We start from the raw sequence: 18,822 nt of genomic DNA on the forward strand, positions 1-18,822 counted from the left end.
TCCTTGAAATTGGTGAAAGTCTTTTTGAAAAGTGAAATTTCTTTTTTTCTCCACTAGATTGCCAACTAGGTTGGCAAGAAACAGGTCAAGAAATAATCTATGCTTCCACCTCTTCACCATTTGAAATAAAATTATTTTTAGGATTTCTTAAACTTATATATATTTATTGTGAATAGTAGCTACCCCAAATTATCAATCTACTTTTGCAAAATAAAAGAGACTGTCTTGAGTCTCTACTTTTCCGGGGACTAAATAGCTATTGAAGTTATGAAATAGTTTCCATTACTTTGTTCTGCAGTGGTCTTTTTTTTTTTTTTTTTTTGCAGTACGCGGGCCTCTCACCGTTGTGGCCCCTCCCATTGCGGAGCACAGGCTCCGTACGCGCAGGCTCAGTGGCTATGGCTCACGGGCCCAGCCGCTCCGCGGCATGTGGGATCCTCCCGGACCGGGGCACGAACCCGTGTCCCCTGCATCGGCAGGCGGACTCTCAATCACTGCGCCACCAGGGAAGCCCTGCAGTGGTCTTTTGAAGCAAACTTATAATACTCATTTTTCTTAGATGCAAAAATTATTTTTAAATAATTGCATTAAGTAATTAAGTAGCCTCTTTTGTCCAACATTTATTTATTTCCATTTTCTCTTATTTTCATTATCTTTTATTCTTTTTCACTACTAAATCCATTCAGATTTAAAATTCTCTATTACATTTATAGCTACATAAATACTGTGCAATGGACTGGCATTCCCTTGACAGCCTTCTCTTAAAGGTCTTTTCTTGTTCAAATTGGCAAATCAAATTGGCAAAGACCTTTGACCTCCTCTGATTCTGGGTAGGAACTGTAATGAGGGAAACAATAAAATTAAGATACCAGTCCAAATGTTGGGCAGAAGTCCAAGCCAAAAAGGAATCAAGACAAAGAGTTCTGTTTTACCATTCTGTGCCTCGGGAAATCACCAAACAGACCAAGCTCAGTGTTTATCAACAAAAAACTAAGATGGGATCAAAGCATAAGCTGGGTGATATCATTGCTTAAAACTGACTTTGAGGACTTCCCTGGTGGTGCAGTGGTTAAGAATCCACCTGCCAGTGCAGGGGACAGGGGTTCGAGCCCTGGTCCGGGAAGATCCCACATGCCATGGAGCAACTAAGCCTGTGTGACACAACTACTGAGCCTGTGTGCCACAACTACTGACACCTGCGCACCTAGAGCCCATGCTCCGCAACAAGAGAAGCCACTGCAATGAGAAGCCCGAGCAACGCAGCGAAGAGTAGCCCCCGCTTGCCAGAACTAGGGAGAGCCCATGAGCAGCAATGAAGACCCAATGCAGCCAAAAATAAATAAATTAATTAATTAATCTAAAAATAACTGACTTTGAAAGAAAGAGGCAAAGGGGAAAGGGTAGAAGAAGGAGAAAGAGTAAAAAGATAGCATATCCCCTGTCAGTAAACCCTCCTTGACTTGAAAATTTCAAGAAAGTCACAACTATATGGACCTTCTTGGGGAATGTGTCAGTATGTATAATAGAGTTTTCCAGATAATGGAAAATAAATAGGCAAATAAGTTGGATTTGAATGTGAACTAGGAATAAATAGGTTCTACATGAAGACATCACGGAGTTTCCTAAGAATAAAACTCCATGTGCTTTTGGTAGATCTTGTGACAAATTTTAGCTTCTCAAAATTCTATAGGCATAGTTACTGGCTGTTTTCATTTGCTTGGTGGGTAACGTCACCAAAACGTGCTTTATGGTATGGAAAGAAGTTACAGTGTTAGGCTTCGAATCACACTATTCCTTAGATCATAGTTCTTTAATGCCAGTTCAGAAGCTGGATTTGTCAAATCACACTGAGAAAAAAATGACACAGTATTTTAACTTCCATTAATAGTGTAATGCTTTAAGACAGCTCTAAAATCAAATGTAGATTCAAATCCTTGCTCCACCACTTACTATGTGATCTTAGGCAAGTAGAACTTAAACTCCCTGTCCTTCAGCTTCCTCACTTGTAAAATGGCATTAACAATTGTCCCTGCTATATATGGTTGTGTGAGAATTAAGTGACTTTTGATACAATAAAATGATTGGTACAATGCCTGGCACATACAAGTGTTCATAGTAAGTATATAATTATTATTAATTAAAACATTATTATTATATAAAGTGATTAGAATATAATTTTATGAAATTTGGTAACAAACAGTAATAAAAAAGAAAATCAGTAATAAGTAATGTTTACTAAGTACATGGACCCAAGCTGAAGGCTTTTTAAGTAAAAAAAGACAAACTATAAATTATGTAAAATTCTTAGGTCCAAATATCTTTAAGGACACAAATATTAAATTAATGTGCTTTTACAAGGTAGATAGAAAACTAAACACTGCATCACTTAGTGATAACCCTTAACTTACATGGAACCTGGCAGCAGAATATATACATATATTTCTCCTAGAATTCATCTGCCGTCATTATTTCTTTGTTTATCCTATAGATTATATCAAATCTGAATCTCTAAAATGGAAGGAGCCAAAAGGCAAAGTTTGGAGGAAGACTCTGAAGGACAGGCCACACACACAGGTAAGCAAAGTTAAAAGGAAAAAATAATTATAAAATTAAAATTAGATCTGGAGATCTCTAATGTTCTTATTGCCACTATTCAGTGTGAAATTTAAGTAATACCTTTGAATGGGGTGTGGAATCATCTAAAAAATATTTGACTGGATAAATTAATGTGAAATCAAATACTTTTAGAACAGTTTTAATTAGATGTCAATTTGAGTTTGAATGAATTCATATGAGTACTAAACAAAAATGCATGGAAACTAATTTCATAGTGGCAGTATTTAGAATACCTTCTAAGTATGACACAAAACCAAGAAACCATAAAGGAAGATTGATAAATTCAGCTATAGAAATGAGGAAAGGAAGGAAGGAAGGAAGGAAGGAAGGAAGGAAGGAAAGAAGGGAGGGAGGGAGGGAAGGAGAGAGGGAGGGAGGGAGGGAGGGAGGAAGGAAAGGGGGGAAGCAAATGTCTGCTGTCTGGTAAAAGTCATCAGGAGCAAAATCCAAAAAAAATTTAACAAATTGAGGAAAAACATTTGCAACTAACTGACAAAGGGTGAATTTCCTAATATATACTAAAATTTCTACAAATCAATAAGAATAAAACCAACAACCAAATGGAGAAATGGGCAAAATATAGAATAGACTATTTAGAAAAAAAAATTTATAGGCACTTACAAAGTTAGAACTATATAGTGAAATACGTTTTTTTCACATGGTTTGTAAAAGTAAAAAAGTTTAATATCACACTTTGGAAAGAGGCATACTCATACATTACTGGTAGCAGTGTAAATTGGTACAACCTCTTTAAAGGTAGTTTAGCAATATTAAAATTAGAAATATATATGCTTTTTGACCAAGCAATTTTAGTACCATTACCTATATGTGGACCTGAACAGAGAGGAAAAAAAATGTATGTGTAGGGTTCTTCACTCAGAATAATATGTCAGAGAAAAAATGTGGAGCAACCATTTACATCAATAAGAAACTAAGTAAATTAATATCTACATAGTAGAATACCATGCCTCCATTTTTAAAAAAGGATGTTTATGTATATATGTGAAAAAAATCTCTAAGATATATTATGAAGTAAAAAAAGAAAAGTGAACAGAAGTGTGCATAATATACTACCATTTGTAAAAAAAGAGGAAAAAAAGGGATTCTCTTTTCTTCACACATAAACGCATGCTATACACATGCATATTTTGTATATGCAGAAGACACATCTGGAAAATGAAGACTATGAAAGTAAGTAAAAAAAATCGATTGTCTGAACATAATATAAATAAATTTATATTAAAATTGTATATTATTATTATATAAATAAAAATTATTAGGAAATATGTGGGAGAGAGAATACATCTACATACGTAATACAATATTAAAGTATGGATATGGTTAAGTTTCAGTGAAGGATATTTAAAACTCCATATTTTCAAGAATTTAGACCTTCTTCCAAACACTGTTATTATTTATCAGGGCAACTGAACATCAGAACTTCAGTTAGATCATCCTTGATTTAATTAATATTCTTAAATCTGCAAATTCCATCTTTTCTATATTTGTAAAAAGATTCTTAGGATCTTAGAAAGAATTGAATGGTTATATAATAAGTTTCTTAAAGCCATTTTAGTTTTAACTGAAGTCAGGCCTCCCTCTTACTGGTTGTCTTTTAAGTGCTATTGTCATTATTGTTCTCTGGATCTTGATAACATTTCAATCTGTTTCCCCCCAAATCCTAGTTTCCTTTGTTAATAGTGTGCTTCCAGGTCTTCCCTGGTGGCGCAGTGGTTGAGAGTCCACCTGCCGATGCAGGGGACGCGGGTTTGTGCCCCGGTCCAGGAAGATCTCACATGCCATGGAGCGGCTAGGCCCATGAGCCATGGCTGCTGAGCCTGCATGTCCGGAGCCTGTGCTCCGCAATGGGAGAGGCCACAACAGTGAGAGGCCCGTGTACCGAAAACAAAAAAAAAATAGTGTGCTTCCAATTTTAGTTTATTGCTGAAGTTTCTTTCTTATTTAATGACAGTACTATTTTTCTAAAATTTTAGTTTCCTCTCTATACTCTAATTTTTAAATATCTTTACCCACAATTTTTTCCAATAGCTCAAAGTACATAATTTGTATTTTCATTAACACAGATGTTATAGAAAGATTCGTAGTCAAAACCCACTTAACAAGATTAATGTGGGAGAACATTTCTATGAGCAAGGCAGTCAGAAATTTCTAGCCCAAATAAGATAATTTTTCTGATACAGAAGACAGCAAGTCTATTCCCATGGCAGTATCAATTGTGTAAATAGTCCTTGGAAAGTAAAAAGGAAAACAATTTGTTTTAAATTTTATTCCAGGACCCAAAGGAGTAATAAGTGATTGGAGAAAGTTTAAATTGGAGAGTGAAGATAATAATTCACTCCCACCTAGTAAGAAGGAGATTCTCAGACAAATGTCTTCTCCACAGAGTGGAGATGACAAAGACTCAAAAGAAAGATTCAGCAGAAAGGTAAGATAAGAAGAAATCAAAAATAAATAATCTACAGGGTGTTTTTATTATAGTATTGTTTGTATTAGCAAAAAAAAAAAGGAAATGCAGTAAACGCCTATGCCTATAAAGTCATCCCATACTAAAAATACATGGCAACTGTTAAAAGAATGAGTTACAAATACATGAGTTGACTTAGAGGTAGTTCCACAACATGAGAAAGTAAGATACAGAGAATTTTAAGTTATGTGATCCCATTCTCTAGAGCAATGGAAAACAAACACTGTATATGTGTTTATGCTTATGATTATGTTTATGATTATATGAGCATGTATGTAGAAAAGTATGGTTATTGGTTAATTGGAAGGGTGGGATTGGTTGACAGTTCTCAACCTCCTTTCCGAGGAGGAGGAAGAAGGTAAGCAGAATAAGCCACACTATGAAAAAAATATATCCATAATTTTTTTAAGAGCAGCATTTTTTAAAATTCTCACTTATTTCTTATTATATAATGTGTATGTCATACATACATAAAAAAGTGAAATATGAAAAGATGATCTATAAAATCTTGATGGAGATTATCTTAGAGTATCAGAGTGGTAAAATTTCAGTATTTATTACTTCCTTCCTTTAGCTTTTAGTTCAGTTTTGAATCTTTATAATTAGCACATATTATTTATATAAAAACAACAGCAATACTAAAGAAATACTAAAAGAAACCATAAGGTGATTTTCATTGTGGGGAAAAATCAGTTTAGTGGTTTATTTATCTCCAAACCAGTATATATGAGTTGTTGTATATTGATTGTTGTATATTGATTCTCAACAGACAGTCTCTGCATCAGAAATATTCTTGGTTCTAGGCTTCTGGCCCTTGTAAAAAATCTTCAAATCTAAGATCTCATTTTCAGGGACTTCCCTAGTGGTCCAGTGGGTAAGACTGTGCTCCCAATGCAGGGGGCCTGGGTTCAGGGAACTAGATACCCCATGCATGCTGCAACTAAGAAGTCCTCATGCTGCAACTAAAACCTGGCACAGCCAAAAAAAAAAAAATTAATGCAATATAATGTTTGTGAGGGAAGTGGAAAAAAAAAAAAGATCTCGTTTTCAGATTTTGGTTCCTTCACTGAGTCACTATGTGATGTGGATGAGACAATTAAATTTTCCTATCTGAGGAACTATAACAATACCTCCTTCACTTGTTTTAAAGAGAAAATAAATGAGAACGTATTTTGAAACATGTAAAATGCTATACAAATGTGAGACATTATAATGATTAAAAATATTGTATTAAGGTTAAGCTTTAGAAATGTATCTGAATGCCTAAATATCTATTTGCCTGAAGATGTGAATGGAACAAGTTCTCATAAGAATGCTCAAATGCATATGTAAATCAGTATTTTGTGGTTCAGCCTGTTAAATTAGCAGAACTATGGTAGCAACTTAAAAATTATATAAAACATTTAACAATGTTTAGGATTAAAACAAATTAAGTTGGAACGATAATTTTAAAGCAGAAAACAATAATAAGAATGAGGACATTAGAAAAACAAATATAGGAGGAAGAAACAAGAAAAGGAAATAATGAAAGCACCAAATACTTCTACTTAATCTCAGTATCTTCTGTAAAAAACTACCTGATATGTTTATTGTGAAGATTAAGAAAAATAATCTATGTAAATTGTCTAAGACATAGTAGATTTTCCATAAATTTGGGAGTTGTCCAACTTCCCTGGTTCTGGGCTGCTCCACATCTCTTAGTGACACTATGTCCCATCATCACTCCTTTATATCTTGTGTGTGTGTGTGTATGTGAAGGGAAAGGGTGTTTAACATTCTATTGACTAAGTTAATAATGACATAGCTATTAAGAAAGGCTCTGCAGGTAATTTTATATTCCAGCTTCAGTGAAAAGTAGCTGTCTTGGAAGATAGAAGTTAGGTCTTTTCTCATTTGAGCCTAAACCAGTGCATATGAATCACCTAGAGGGCTTGTTTAAACATGTCTCACTCAGGCTCACACAGAGTCTGATTCAGTAGATCTGGGGTGGCATCCCCAAATTTGCATTTCCCAGAACTTCTCAGGTAATGGTGATGCTGCTGGTCTTTTGGCTAATCTGGTGAACTCCAAATAGTAGTAAAAGCTGTCTTTCTTAAATTCCATCCTACATATTCCAAAAAAATTAGTAAGTGATAAGAAAAAATCTTTTTTACAACTTTTGTGGAGGAGACAATAATGTCCAAAGGCATTTGTTGGAAACACATTTAAGTGCATGTACAGTCTCTTGTGCATGTATGAGCATGTGTATACACTTTTATGAAAGTCACTCTAGAGTAGACCTTGCTGGATTTTTTTCACCCAAAGTGGCACATTTCATGACCATCTCATAGCTCAACTATATTTAGCAATACTTATGCATGTATTTAGTCATGAAATAATTACTGAACCCCTATTATGTGCCAGACACTAAATTCCGCCCCCATACAGCATAAAAGTTAGAAAAACTAATATTAAACAATGAAACATATACTATAATATCAAGTAATGTTTATTGCTATGAAGAAAAATAAACCAGCATAAAGAACATGGGGCAGGGACACTTTTAGGTAGAATAATCAAAGAAGGTGATATTTGAACAAATGAGGTGAAGGAGAAGGCCATCTCAGGAGGTAGGGGGCACAGCCAACACAAACTCTTTAAGTTGAGAATGGGTTTGGTATTATAAGGAATATAAATTTCTGACTGAATGATCTCTATCATTTCTTTCATCTATTTCCAGATGAGCGTTCAAGAATATGAGCTAATCCATAGAGAAAAAGAAGATGAAAATTGCCTTCGTAAATACCGTAGGCAGTGTATGCAGGATATGCACCAGAAGCTGAGTTTCGGGCCTAGATATGGGTTTGTCTATGAGCTGGAATCTGGGGAGCAATTCCTGGAAACCATTGAAAAGGAGCAGAAAACAATCACAATCATTGTTCACATTTATGAAGATGGTATTAAGGGCTGTGATGCTCTAAACAGTAGCTTAATATGCCTTGCAGCCGAATACCCTACGGTCAAGTTTTGTAAAATAAAAGCTTCTAATACAGGTGCTGGGGACCGCTTTTCCTCAGATGTACTCCCCACACTGCTTGTCTACAAAGGTGGGGAACTCATAAGCAATTTCATTAGTGTTGCTGAACAGTTTGCCGAAGAATTTTTTACTGGGGATGTGGAATCTTTCCTGAATGAATATGGGTTATTACCTGAAACAGAAATGCATGTCCTAGACCAGAGCAACATGGAAGAAGATATGGAATAAAGATTCACTATGTCAGTGTCTCATATTTCTCCTTTAAGCATTGAACATTGATTTTGGTAGTATTTATATTCCTTTAGAGAACACCAAGTGTAGTAATGGCTGTTCTAATTTGGGAAAAAAGAAACCCAGACTGACACTAAAATTATATGATTAGCATTTCTTAGTATTAGTTACTCAAATTGATATAATGCTTTAACTTCAAAACATTGTAGTCTTCAGTAATATTTTGGTAGACAAAGAGGATATGGATAATATTGTGACAGTTTTCAAAAATCCCTTTCAAGTTACATGTTGGCTTTTTTACTCCACATTTTATCCTCATTGTTACTACTGTGTTTTTCAAATTATATTTTTAATATAATTTTTTTCTTGTGTAATAAGAATAAAGTCTCATAAGAAAATACATTTCCTATTTAAAGTCTATTCTTTCCCAAATATTACATTATCAAGGCCTTAAAACATTATATAACTCAAAATACAAAAATTTATCATTCAGTAAGATATCTTATATTCCAACCAAACTAATACATAAGAAACTTAGAAACACTGTGGCACATTAAAATTGTTTAAAAAGTATTTGTTTAAAAATACAGTTTCAGAGTTTCAGAAGCTAACTTTATCTAGGAAAAAAAGCAGGGTAGAAGCAAGGTCTTTTTATTCTTTAGACAAAATAATATTTAGTGGTAATAATAATTACAACTATTATTTATTGATTGTCTTTTATGGGCCAATATTTTATACATATCATTTCTAATAGTTAACTACAATTCTGCAAGTAGATATTACTCCCATTTCATAAATGATGAAACAAATTCAGAGAAGTAGAAGTTCTACTTCCATATCCCTTGAAAACATTTGGAAAACTCTCCTCCTACACAAAACACATAGAAATGCAAAATAAAATATAATTTGAAAAAATGTTTTTAAACGCATGAATGAGCTGAAGAGCAAGATAAAAGAAAATTCTAGGTGTCTGAATCAGAGTGGAAAATGACAGTGAGTGAGAGCCAAAGTGATATAGCCTATCTTTGAAGACATGGTGCTTGATAAGTAACCAAGTGTGGGCTCTCAGAGACAAGTGTGCTTAAAACAGGTTTGCACATTTTCCTCTGGTGAACCAATGTTGAAACCAGACATATGTCGCAAATTCTAGTCTCCACTCTCCTAAATGACTATTTTATGGCTTCTCTTTTTTCCTTAAAACATTTTGACCCCATGCCAAACACTTCACCTTGCCCATATTTCATTGAGAAAACAGAAATTATCAGATGAGCCCTACCTCACCTTTCCATTACCAATCTAAAATATGCACCTTCATGTAAACACTGTTTCCATTGATGTTAAAATGGAAGAAGCTCATGCAGCTCAGCCCGACTGATCAAACTGTGCTATGGATCCTATGCTCACCCACACAGTAATTTTATTCCTGAAATTATTTCCCCTCTACCCACATCATCTATTTCTCACTTTCTCTATGCTGTATTATTCATACTGGCTTATAAATGAGTTTTTAAATTGTCCACTATTTAAAATATGCCCCTTATAATTTAAAATTTCCAGCTATTCTTCACCTCTCTGCTTCCCTTTAAAATCACATCTCTTGGGGGACCTCCTGGTGGTCCAGTGGTAAAGCATCCGCCTTCCAATGCAGGGGATGAGGGTTCGATCCCTGGTTGGGGAACTAAGATCCCACATGCCACGGGGCAACTAAGCCCACGTGCCACAACTACTGAGCTCTAGCGCCTCAACGAGAGAGCCCATGTGCCGCAAACTACAGAGCCCATGCACTCTAGAGCCCGTGCCACAAGAGAAGGGAAAACCTGCATGCCACAACTAGACAGAAGCCTGCACACCACAACGAAGAGCCCATATGCTGCATGAAGATCCTGTGTGTCGCGACTAAGACCCAACAGAGCCAAAAATAATAAATAAGTAAATAAAATAAATATTAAAAAAAATTTTTAAATAAAATCACATCTCTTGAAAGAAGTGTCTAAAGTCATCATCTTTATTCCTCATTTATAATTTTTTTCATCCCAGTCCCATCAGGCCTTTGTCCCAAGCACTCTAATTACAGTTGTAATCACCTTGTCAAACTTAAGTTTATTCCTTATAAGTCTTATTGTAACAGGGAAAGACAAATCTGACTCCATATTGGATCTATTTCTTTTACTTTAACCTTTGTATTATACTGTTTTTGTTGCAAGTTAATCACTAAAATAATGTTGCTTAAGCCTGAAATACACAGGATAGCCCATTCTCAAGGTGTTGACCTTTAAAGGTATAACACTTTTCCATTCATCTAGAGATATAAAGTTGCAGAATTGAGTATAACATTTGTCTTGTTGGAGGTTTATAGGAACACTGTGATGGGACTTACATGGACAGATGCAAGAGCAAAGGATTCTGGCACCAAGAAGTTTGCAACAATCTACCACACCCCTTTCCCTTTTAGTATAAAACAAACCTGAATTCTAACTCAGGTGAGATGGTTCTTTGGGACATTAGTCCACCATCTTGGTCTGCTGGCTTTCTGAATAAAGTTGCTATTCCTTGCCCCAACAACTCATCTCTCAATTTATTGGCCTGTTGTACAGTGAACAGTATGAGTTTAGACTCAGCATTATTCCTTATTTTATTCTATCTCCTATAAGCATGTGTCAGAGCTGACCACCTCCCCTATTTTTAAGTCACTTCCTTTGGCTTCTTTGAACACATCCTGCTTCTATCCTACTGACTATTCCTCTAAGTCTCCTTCTCTAACTTCTCTAAACATTCACCCTAGGTAACTCCCTCCTGTCTATAGTCTTAAATACCATTTATATTCAGACTGCTTTCAAACTCATATTTCCAGCTCTACCTCTCTCCTAGACCCCAAAATCCTATGTCTCAACTGGATGAAGGGAAGAAAAAGGGAAAAGAAGAATGGGAAAGAAAAAGAAGGTCTGCAGTTATACTAGATATTGGTGATTCAAATATGGGTGAGACAGAATTCCTAACTGTGACCAGCTTACATTGACCAGTCCTTAACATGTAGTTACTGCAATAGGTAGTTTCTGCTTATGAATCCAAAATTCCATCTTCTATTCCTCTTTACCAATTGGGAAAGGCATTTTAAATACCCTATGGCCTATTTCTAAATTGATGAATGCTAGGAGGGAGACTGAAGGGTAATTATATATAAAATGAGGAGCTTTTTAAAAAGAGTTCCACATGTTTTCTCCTACTGAGTAACTGCTAATGAATTTATTAATCCATTACAGAGTTCTCTGTTAGGGAATTACTGAACTTAAAAACCATAGCAAAAAACAGGATCCTTATATGTGATATTTATCATTTAAAAACTCCTTAGTGGAACAGATCTTTTAGGGTGATATTAATTCGATGGACTGGAAGTAAATACTTAAAAAGATGATCACAAGGCAGTGGGGAAGGATAGTCAAACATGTATCTCAAAAGAGAACAATATTTTAAGATTAAGGTATAAGTTCTTTTCAATCACCAGTCATTATTAACTGCAGTGTAGTGTAGCTTTGTAGGGCAGAGGGAGAAAAGCATCACTTAATGGTGAAAGAAGACTCTCCTCTATGGAAAAGAATAAAAATGAGTGCTTTGAAAGATTCCTGTTTAATGAAAGCTTTACTCTTGTAAGAAATGACCCACTGTGCATTAATTTAAAATAGAGAGCTAGCAAGCTTAAGCAGGACTAACCCCTGGAATGTATTTAACCCATAATTGCCAAAACAAAAGTAACTAGGTGGCACCTTTGTAAAGGGAGTAGTGATGATAGCAACCATTCTCAAAATAAGCACTCAGTGACTAATAGATGCCAGAGTGAAGCTTTGACGATAACACTCATCAGGAAGAGTCAGAAAAAAAGGCAGGATTTGACTGGAATATTTGAAGCCCGCTGCTGCAGAAATCCTGGACTACAAACTCCCCTCATGTAAACACTTAATCTGCTGTGATATTTGGCAGGAGGAGAGGAAGAGATAATTTTTGTCTCAGCAAAAGAATGAAGTTTTAGATGTAGAGATTTAAAATGTCATAATATGTCTCATAACAAACCACCCAAATAATAACTGGAATAGACTTGAAAAGAAAAGCCAAGAGTGTTAGTTGAAAAGTATTATAAATATAATAGAAAAATCTGTAGGAAACAGCAAAATTATCCTGGAAAGTGAGAAGATTTTTCATTAGTTTACAATATTTATTGATAAGCTGCAATGTGCCATGCAATGTCCTTGACCTTAGGGAGCTCAAGGTAAAGAAAACAGACATTTAAGCAAGCAGATGATAAATGCATCTACATTTGTATCTAAATCTATGTCTATATTAGTAGTGATAGTTAATATCCTGAGCACCGGTGCCAGACTTCCTAGGTTTGAATCTACTCACTAATTTTGTGATCTTAGGCAAGTTAGTTAACCTCTCTATACTTGTTTCTTCATCTGTAAAATAAGAATAATAATAGCACATTTTGGAAAATATGAGTAAATCGTCTAAACTACTTAGAACAGCACCTGTCACATAATAAACAATACCCAATGTTATTGTTATAATTACTAACAGTTATATATGAAGTAAAATGGTAACATAGTACATAAATATAAGATCTTAAAGATATGCTTACATAAATAGAAGCTCATTTATGAAGAAGTTTGAATGCGATTATCTATCCCAAACACACCACTCACATTCCTCTATATAAGAAACTTATTTTAAAAATCTATATATTTGAATTGAAAGAGAAAGATCCTAAAAACAACCTGCCATATCAAATTGACTGTAGATACCACAATAAATATAAATTAAATTAGTTCTGAAAACAGAAGTGCCAAACAAACATTAACATCAAATAAGAAAGAAATTTACAGAATTTTGAGGAGTTTTATACTGAATTTATTGCAGAATATAATTACAATCATATACCTAGCTGCTCAAATATATCTAGTAAGCTATTATCTTATAATGAAAATTTGATGTGTTTTTCTTTGTTCTTTTTTTCAAATACTCTACAAATATTTAAGTATCTAATACATGCACTGAATTATGTTAGATAATAGAGGGTGGTAATTAAAATGGGTAAGATATAGTCATTTCAGGACTTGCAATTAGGAGCATACATTTCTGAAATTTAAAAAGATGGGGATTTATTTTTATTTTGTTTATTACTATCTAAGGTCTTATATTCTGGAACCCAGCTGATATAGAATTTCAGTGAAGAAATTGTCATCCACGCATGCCTCTCTGATTAGCTAGCACACTGTCATATCTATTCAGTTCCTCCTTTACTTTCACTACTCCTTTAAAAATCTTCAATTTCATTATACCATTCTCTGATGATAGGCATCTACCCCTCAAGCTCTCTCAGTCCTTTACTCCCAACGCACATTCTTTAAGACCTCCAATTTCTCAATCTTGTCTTTTTAACACTATCTCCATTTTCATGATTTCTGTCCTTCCCATGTAGCTTAGACACTTGGAAGATGACATCAACCACCTTCCTGTTAGCACACTCCATATTTCATCCTGTTATTCTTCCAAAGCACTTCTCTTTTAAATCCCCAAATTTCTGGACATTTCAACTAGAGTCCATAGCTTATCCAGCAAATAATTCCCTCTTCCATTTCCCACAGTCATCATTTCATCCTTTATCATTCCCTGTCAGTCTTCCTCTCACAAATCCTTCCCCCTCTGAAAAAATGACATTGCCTTCAACATCACAGAAGAAATCGAGCCTCCTCAGCAAGAACTTCCCTAATGATTTACCCCACATATATTAATCCTCTATTCACCATTTCATTGTTCTCAAAGATGTCTCTCTGTACAAGGCTAATCCTGCCATCTGTGATTTTAATCAGATTATATCACATTCAAATTTCACAACTTTTTTGCTTATATTATACCATTTTTCTTCTCCTTCTATATTAACTTCTTATTCACAACCTAAAATTAAGTCTACATCTCTCATTAAATTTATTTTCTCTAGTTCTTCAGAATTTTCACTAGCTATGATGCTCTCTAGCATTCTCCTTCCCTTCACTGCCACACTCTTGAAAAAAGAATCCATGTCCTTAATCTTTTTCTTTCTTTCTTTCCATTTACTTCTCCACCTCTCTTCCTCAACCACTCCACTAAAAGTGATTCTAACAAAGATCAACAATGACCTCTGTGTCAGGCAGGTTTCTGGCAAGAAACAGCACAAACAGAAAAGGTATGATTGAAAGGAGTATAATGAAGAGACTGTGTGTATACAAGAATGTAGGCAGGAAACTAACAGGGGAAGGTAAAGCACCACAGGGCTAGCAACAGGTGTAAGTGACTACTACCCCCAGGCCTTGAGGAAACCAGAGAGACATAGTTATAGGAAAGTGCTGTCCAACAGGAGCTTTAGTTGTTGGGAGAGAACACTGCCCCTGCCAATCTGTGACCTAGGAGGGAGAGAGATATCAAAATAAATAACAGGAGTTACCTCTCTTTCTGTTCTCTTATCTCTCCTCAGTGCCTCCCATTGTCCAAACCCAACCAGAAGCCAAAGGCAAAAAGAACATTGTTGATGTGTGTTAGGTCAACTTTCCCTGGGCACAAAGCAGGTTGCAGAAGGACAGAAAGTCATTCTTAAGGGGTAAATGTGGGATATAAAACACAGACACCTAACACCAAACACACTAGACTCTATAATCCTCATCTTGGCTTTTGGCTTCATTGAATGCTGGTGACCACTCTCAAATTCAAATTTTCCTCCCAGGTTAACACGCCTCTTACAACAATGGACGAATCATCCAGCCAGAAAATCAGAGAACACTGGCCTTAAATGACACATTAGACTAATGGACTTAATAGATATATATAGAATATGCCATTCAAAGCAGCAGAATACACATTCTCTTCAAGTACACATCGGATATTCTCCAGGATATATCACATGCTAGGCCACAAACCAAGCCTTGGTAAATTTAAGAAAAGTGAAATCATATCAAGTATCTTTTCTGACCATATAGCTATGAGACTAGAAATCAACTACAAGAAAAAAACTTCAAAAACCACAAACACATGGGGGCTAAATAATATCCTACTAAACAATCAATGGATTGTTGAAGAAATCAAAGAAGAATTTTAAAAATACCTGGAGACAAATGAAAACATAAATACAACAATCAAAAATCTATGGGACAAAGCAAAAGCAGTTCTAAGAGGGAAGTTTATGGTGACACATGCTTACCTCAGGAAACAAGAAAAATCTCAAATAAACAACCTAACCTTACATCTAAAGGAACTAGCAAAAGAAAAACAAACAAAACCCAAAGTTGGTAGAAGGCAAGAAATAATAAAGAATCAGAGCAGGAATAAATAAAATAGAGACTGAAAAAACAATAGAAAAGATCAATGAAACTAAGAGCTGGCTCTTACAATAAACAAAATTGATAAACCCCTAGCCAGACTCATCAAGAAAAAAACAGAGAGGACCAAAATCAGTAAAATCAGAAATGAAAAAGAAGTTAGAACAGAAACCACAGAAATACAAAGGATCATAGGAGACTACTATGAGCAACTATATGCCAATAAAATGGACACCCTAGAAGAAATGGACAAATTCCTAGAAATGTACAATCTCCCAAGACTGAACCAGGAAGAAATAGAAGATATGAACAGAACAATTACCAGTAATGAAATTGAATCAGTAATTTAAAAACTCCCAACAAATGAAAGTCTAGGACCATATGGCTTCACAGATGAATTCTACCAAACTGTTCCAAAAATTTGCAGGGGAAGGAACACTTCTGAACTCACCCTATGAAGCTATCACCCTAATACCAAAACCAGACAAAGATATCACAAAGAAAATTACAGGCCAGTATCACTGATGAACATAGATGCAAAAATCCTCAACAAAATATTAGCAAACAATCCAATAAGACATTAAAAGGGTCATAAAATTTGACCAAGTGGGATTTACTCCAATGATGAAAGGATGCTTCAGGGCTTCCCTGGTGGCACAGTGGCTAAGAATCTGCCTGCCAATGCAAGGTACACGGGTTCAAGCCCTGGTCTGGGAAGATCCCACATGCCATGGAGCAACTAAGCCCATGTGCCACAACTACTGAGCCTGCACTCTAGAGCCTGTGAGCCACAACTACTGAGCCTGTGTGCCACAACTACTGAAGCCTGTGCACCTAGAGCCCATGCTCTGCAACAGGAGAAGCTACTGCAATGAAAAGTCTGCACATCTCAATGAAGAGTAGCCCCCACTCGTCAAAACTAGAGAAAGCCTGCACGCAGCAATGAAGACCCAACACAGCCAAAAATAAATAAATTAAATTAATTAAAAAAATTTTTTTTCAAAAGAAAGGATGCTTCAATATCCACAAATTAATCAATGTGATACACCACAATAACAAATTGAAGAATAAAAACCACATAATTATTTGAATAAATGCAGAAAAAGGTTTTGGTAAAATTCAAGATCCATTTCCAGAAAGTGGGCATAGAGGGGACATACCTCAACATAATAAAAGCCATATATGATAAGCTCACAACTAACCTCATACTTAATGGTGAAAAGCTGACAGCATTTCCTCTAAGATCAGGAGCAAGACAAGTGTGCCCATTCTGGTCAATTTTATTCAACATATTATTGGAAGACCTAGCTACAACAATCAGACCAGAAAAAGAAATAAAATGAATCCAAATTGGAAAGGAAGCATTAAAACTGTCACTGTTTGCAGATGACATGATACTGTACTTAGGAAATCCTAAAGACACCACCAAAAAACTACTAAAGCTCATCAATCGGTAAAGTTGCAGGACACAAAATTAATATACAGAAATCTGTTGCATTTCTATACACTAACAATAAACTATCAAAAAGAGAAATTAAGGAAACAATCCCATTTGCAATCACATCAAAAAGAACAAAATACCTAGGAATAAACCTACCTAAGAATGTAAAAGACCAATACTAAAAAATTAAGACACTGATGAAAGAGATTTAAGATGACACAAACAGATGGAAAGATACACTATGTTCATGGATTTGAGGAATTAATATTGTTATAATGACCCTACTACTAAAGGCCATCTACAGATTCAATGCAATCCCTATCAAAAACCAATGGCATTCTTCATTATTTTAAAATTTGTACTGAAACACAAAAGACTTTGAATAGTAAAACAATCTTGAGAAAGAACAACAGAGCTGGAGGTATCATGCATTTTGACTACAGACTATTACAAAACTACAGTAATCAAAACAGTGTGGCACAGGCACAAAAACAAATATAGATCAACGGAACAGGATAGAAAGCCCAGAGATAAACCCATGCACATATGGTCACTTTATCTTTGATAAAGGAGGCAAGAATATACAGTGGAGAAGAGACAATAAGTGGTGCTGGGAAAACTGGACAGCTACATGTAAACAGAGATACAGCGAACAAGTTAGTGGTTACCAGTGGGGAAAGGGAAGAGGGGAGGAGCAAGATAGGGATATGGGATTAAGAGATATAAACCATTATGTAAAAATAGATAAGGAACAAGAATATATTGTACAGCACTGGGAATTTTAGCCATTATTTTCTAATAACTTTTAATGGAGTATATTCTATAAAAAGTGTGAAACACTATGTTGTATACCTGAAACTAATGTAATATTGTAAATCAACTATACCTCAATTAAAAAATTTTTTTAATTAAAAAAATACTTAACAGCAATGATTTAGTCAACTTTCAAGAGTTTGATCCCTAACTGAATGTTGGAATCCTAAAAAGATTATAAAGACTACTATGGTATTGACACAAATTTAGATAAAGACCTGCAGGTTTTATGACAAAAGTTATTATTTTTACAGCAATTAGATTTGAAAAAAATTTGGTATATATATGCTATTTCAATAACCCTTGTGCGTTTAGCAAGAAAATTTGAGAAGTTATTTAAGAACAACTACATTTGTCATGGGCAGCTGTTTGTATATCCTGTTATGAAAGTAAAGCACCTCACAAACAAATTAAATATTAAATTACTGAAACAAATATAAAGGCAAAAACAACATGTAAGTTGTGATTACTAAAGAATTCATGTGAAGGCAATACTATCCATACTATGCAGTAGTAGCTTTGGAGATTCCAAATAACATAGCTAACCTTTTTATAATGTGTTATAAGAACTATAAGAATTTCACATACATTACCTCATTTGATTCTCACAATTCCTCTATGAGATAGGCAGAGCAATATTTTTAATACATCCTGCTCAAGGACAGAGACAATTTTTTTCAGCTTATTTGGGGTATAATTGACAAAATTGTAAGACATCTAAAGTATACAACATGATGGTTTGATATACATATACACTGTGAGAGGATCTCCCCCACCACCAATCAAGTTAACTAACACAGAGGATGGAGGAATTGAAGTGTTTGTGGTTAGTTCACTTGTCCAGGTTTATGCAGCTACTAAGATGTAGAGCTTGAATTTA

The 18,822-nt window shown here is 34.9% G+C and overlaps 1 protein-coding gene across 1 annotated transcript; it reads left to right on the plus strand.

Annotated features, from left to right (window-relative positions):
- Nucleotides 1-2,513: 2,513 nt before the first annotated feature.
- On the plus strand, nucleotides 2,514-8,345 carry PDC (phosducin; the record flags this gene model as incomplete). Its single annotated transcript, XM_082861944.1, has 3 exons — nucleotides 2,514-2,574; nucleotides 4,911-5,062; nucleotides 7,821-8,345. The coding sequence occupies 3 exons, from the start codon at nucleotides 2,514-2,516 to the stop codon at nucleotides 8,343-8,345; spliced, it is 738 nt and encodes a 245-aa protein (XP_082718070.1).
- Between the last annotated feature and the right edge of the window lie 10,477 nt (nucleotides 8,346-18,822).

Source organism: Leucopleurus acutus (genome assembly GCF_964270905.1).
Source record: "Leucopleurus acutus genome assembly, chromosome: 2".
NCBI classification, from domain to species: Eukaryota; Metazoa; Chordata; class Mammalia; order Artiodactyla; family Delphinidae; genus Leucopleurus; species Leucopleurus acutus.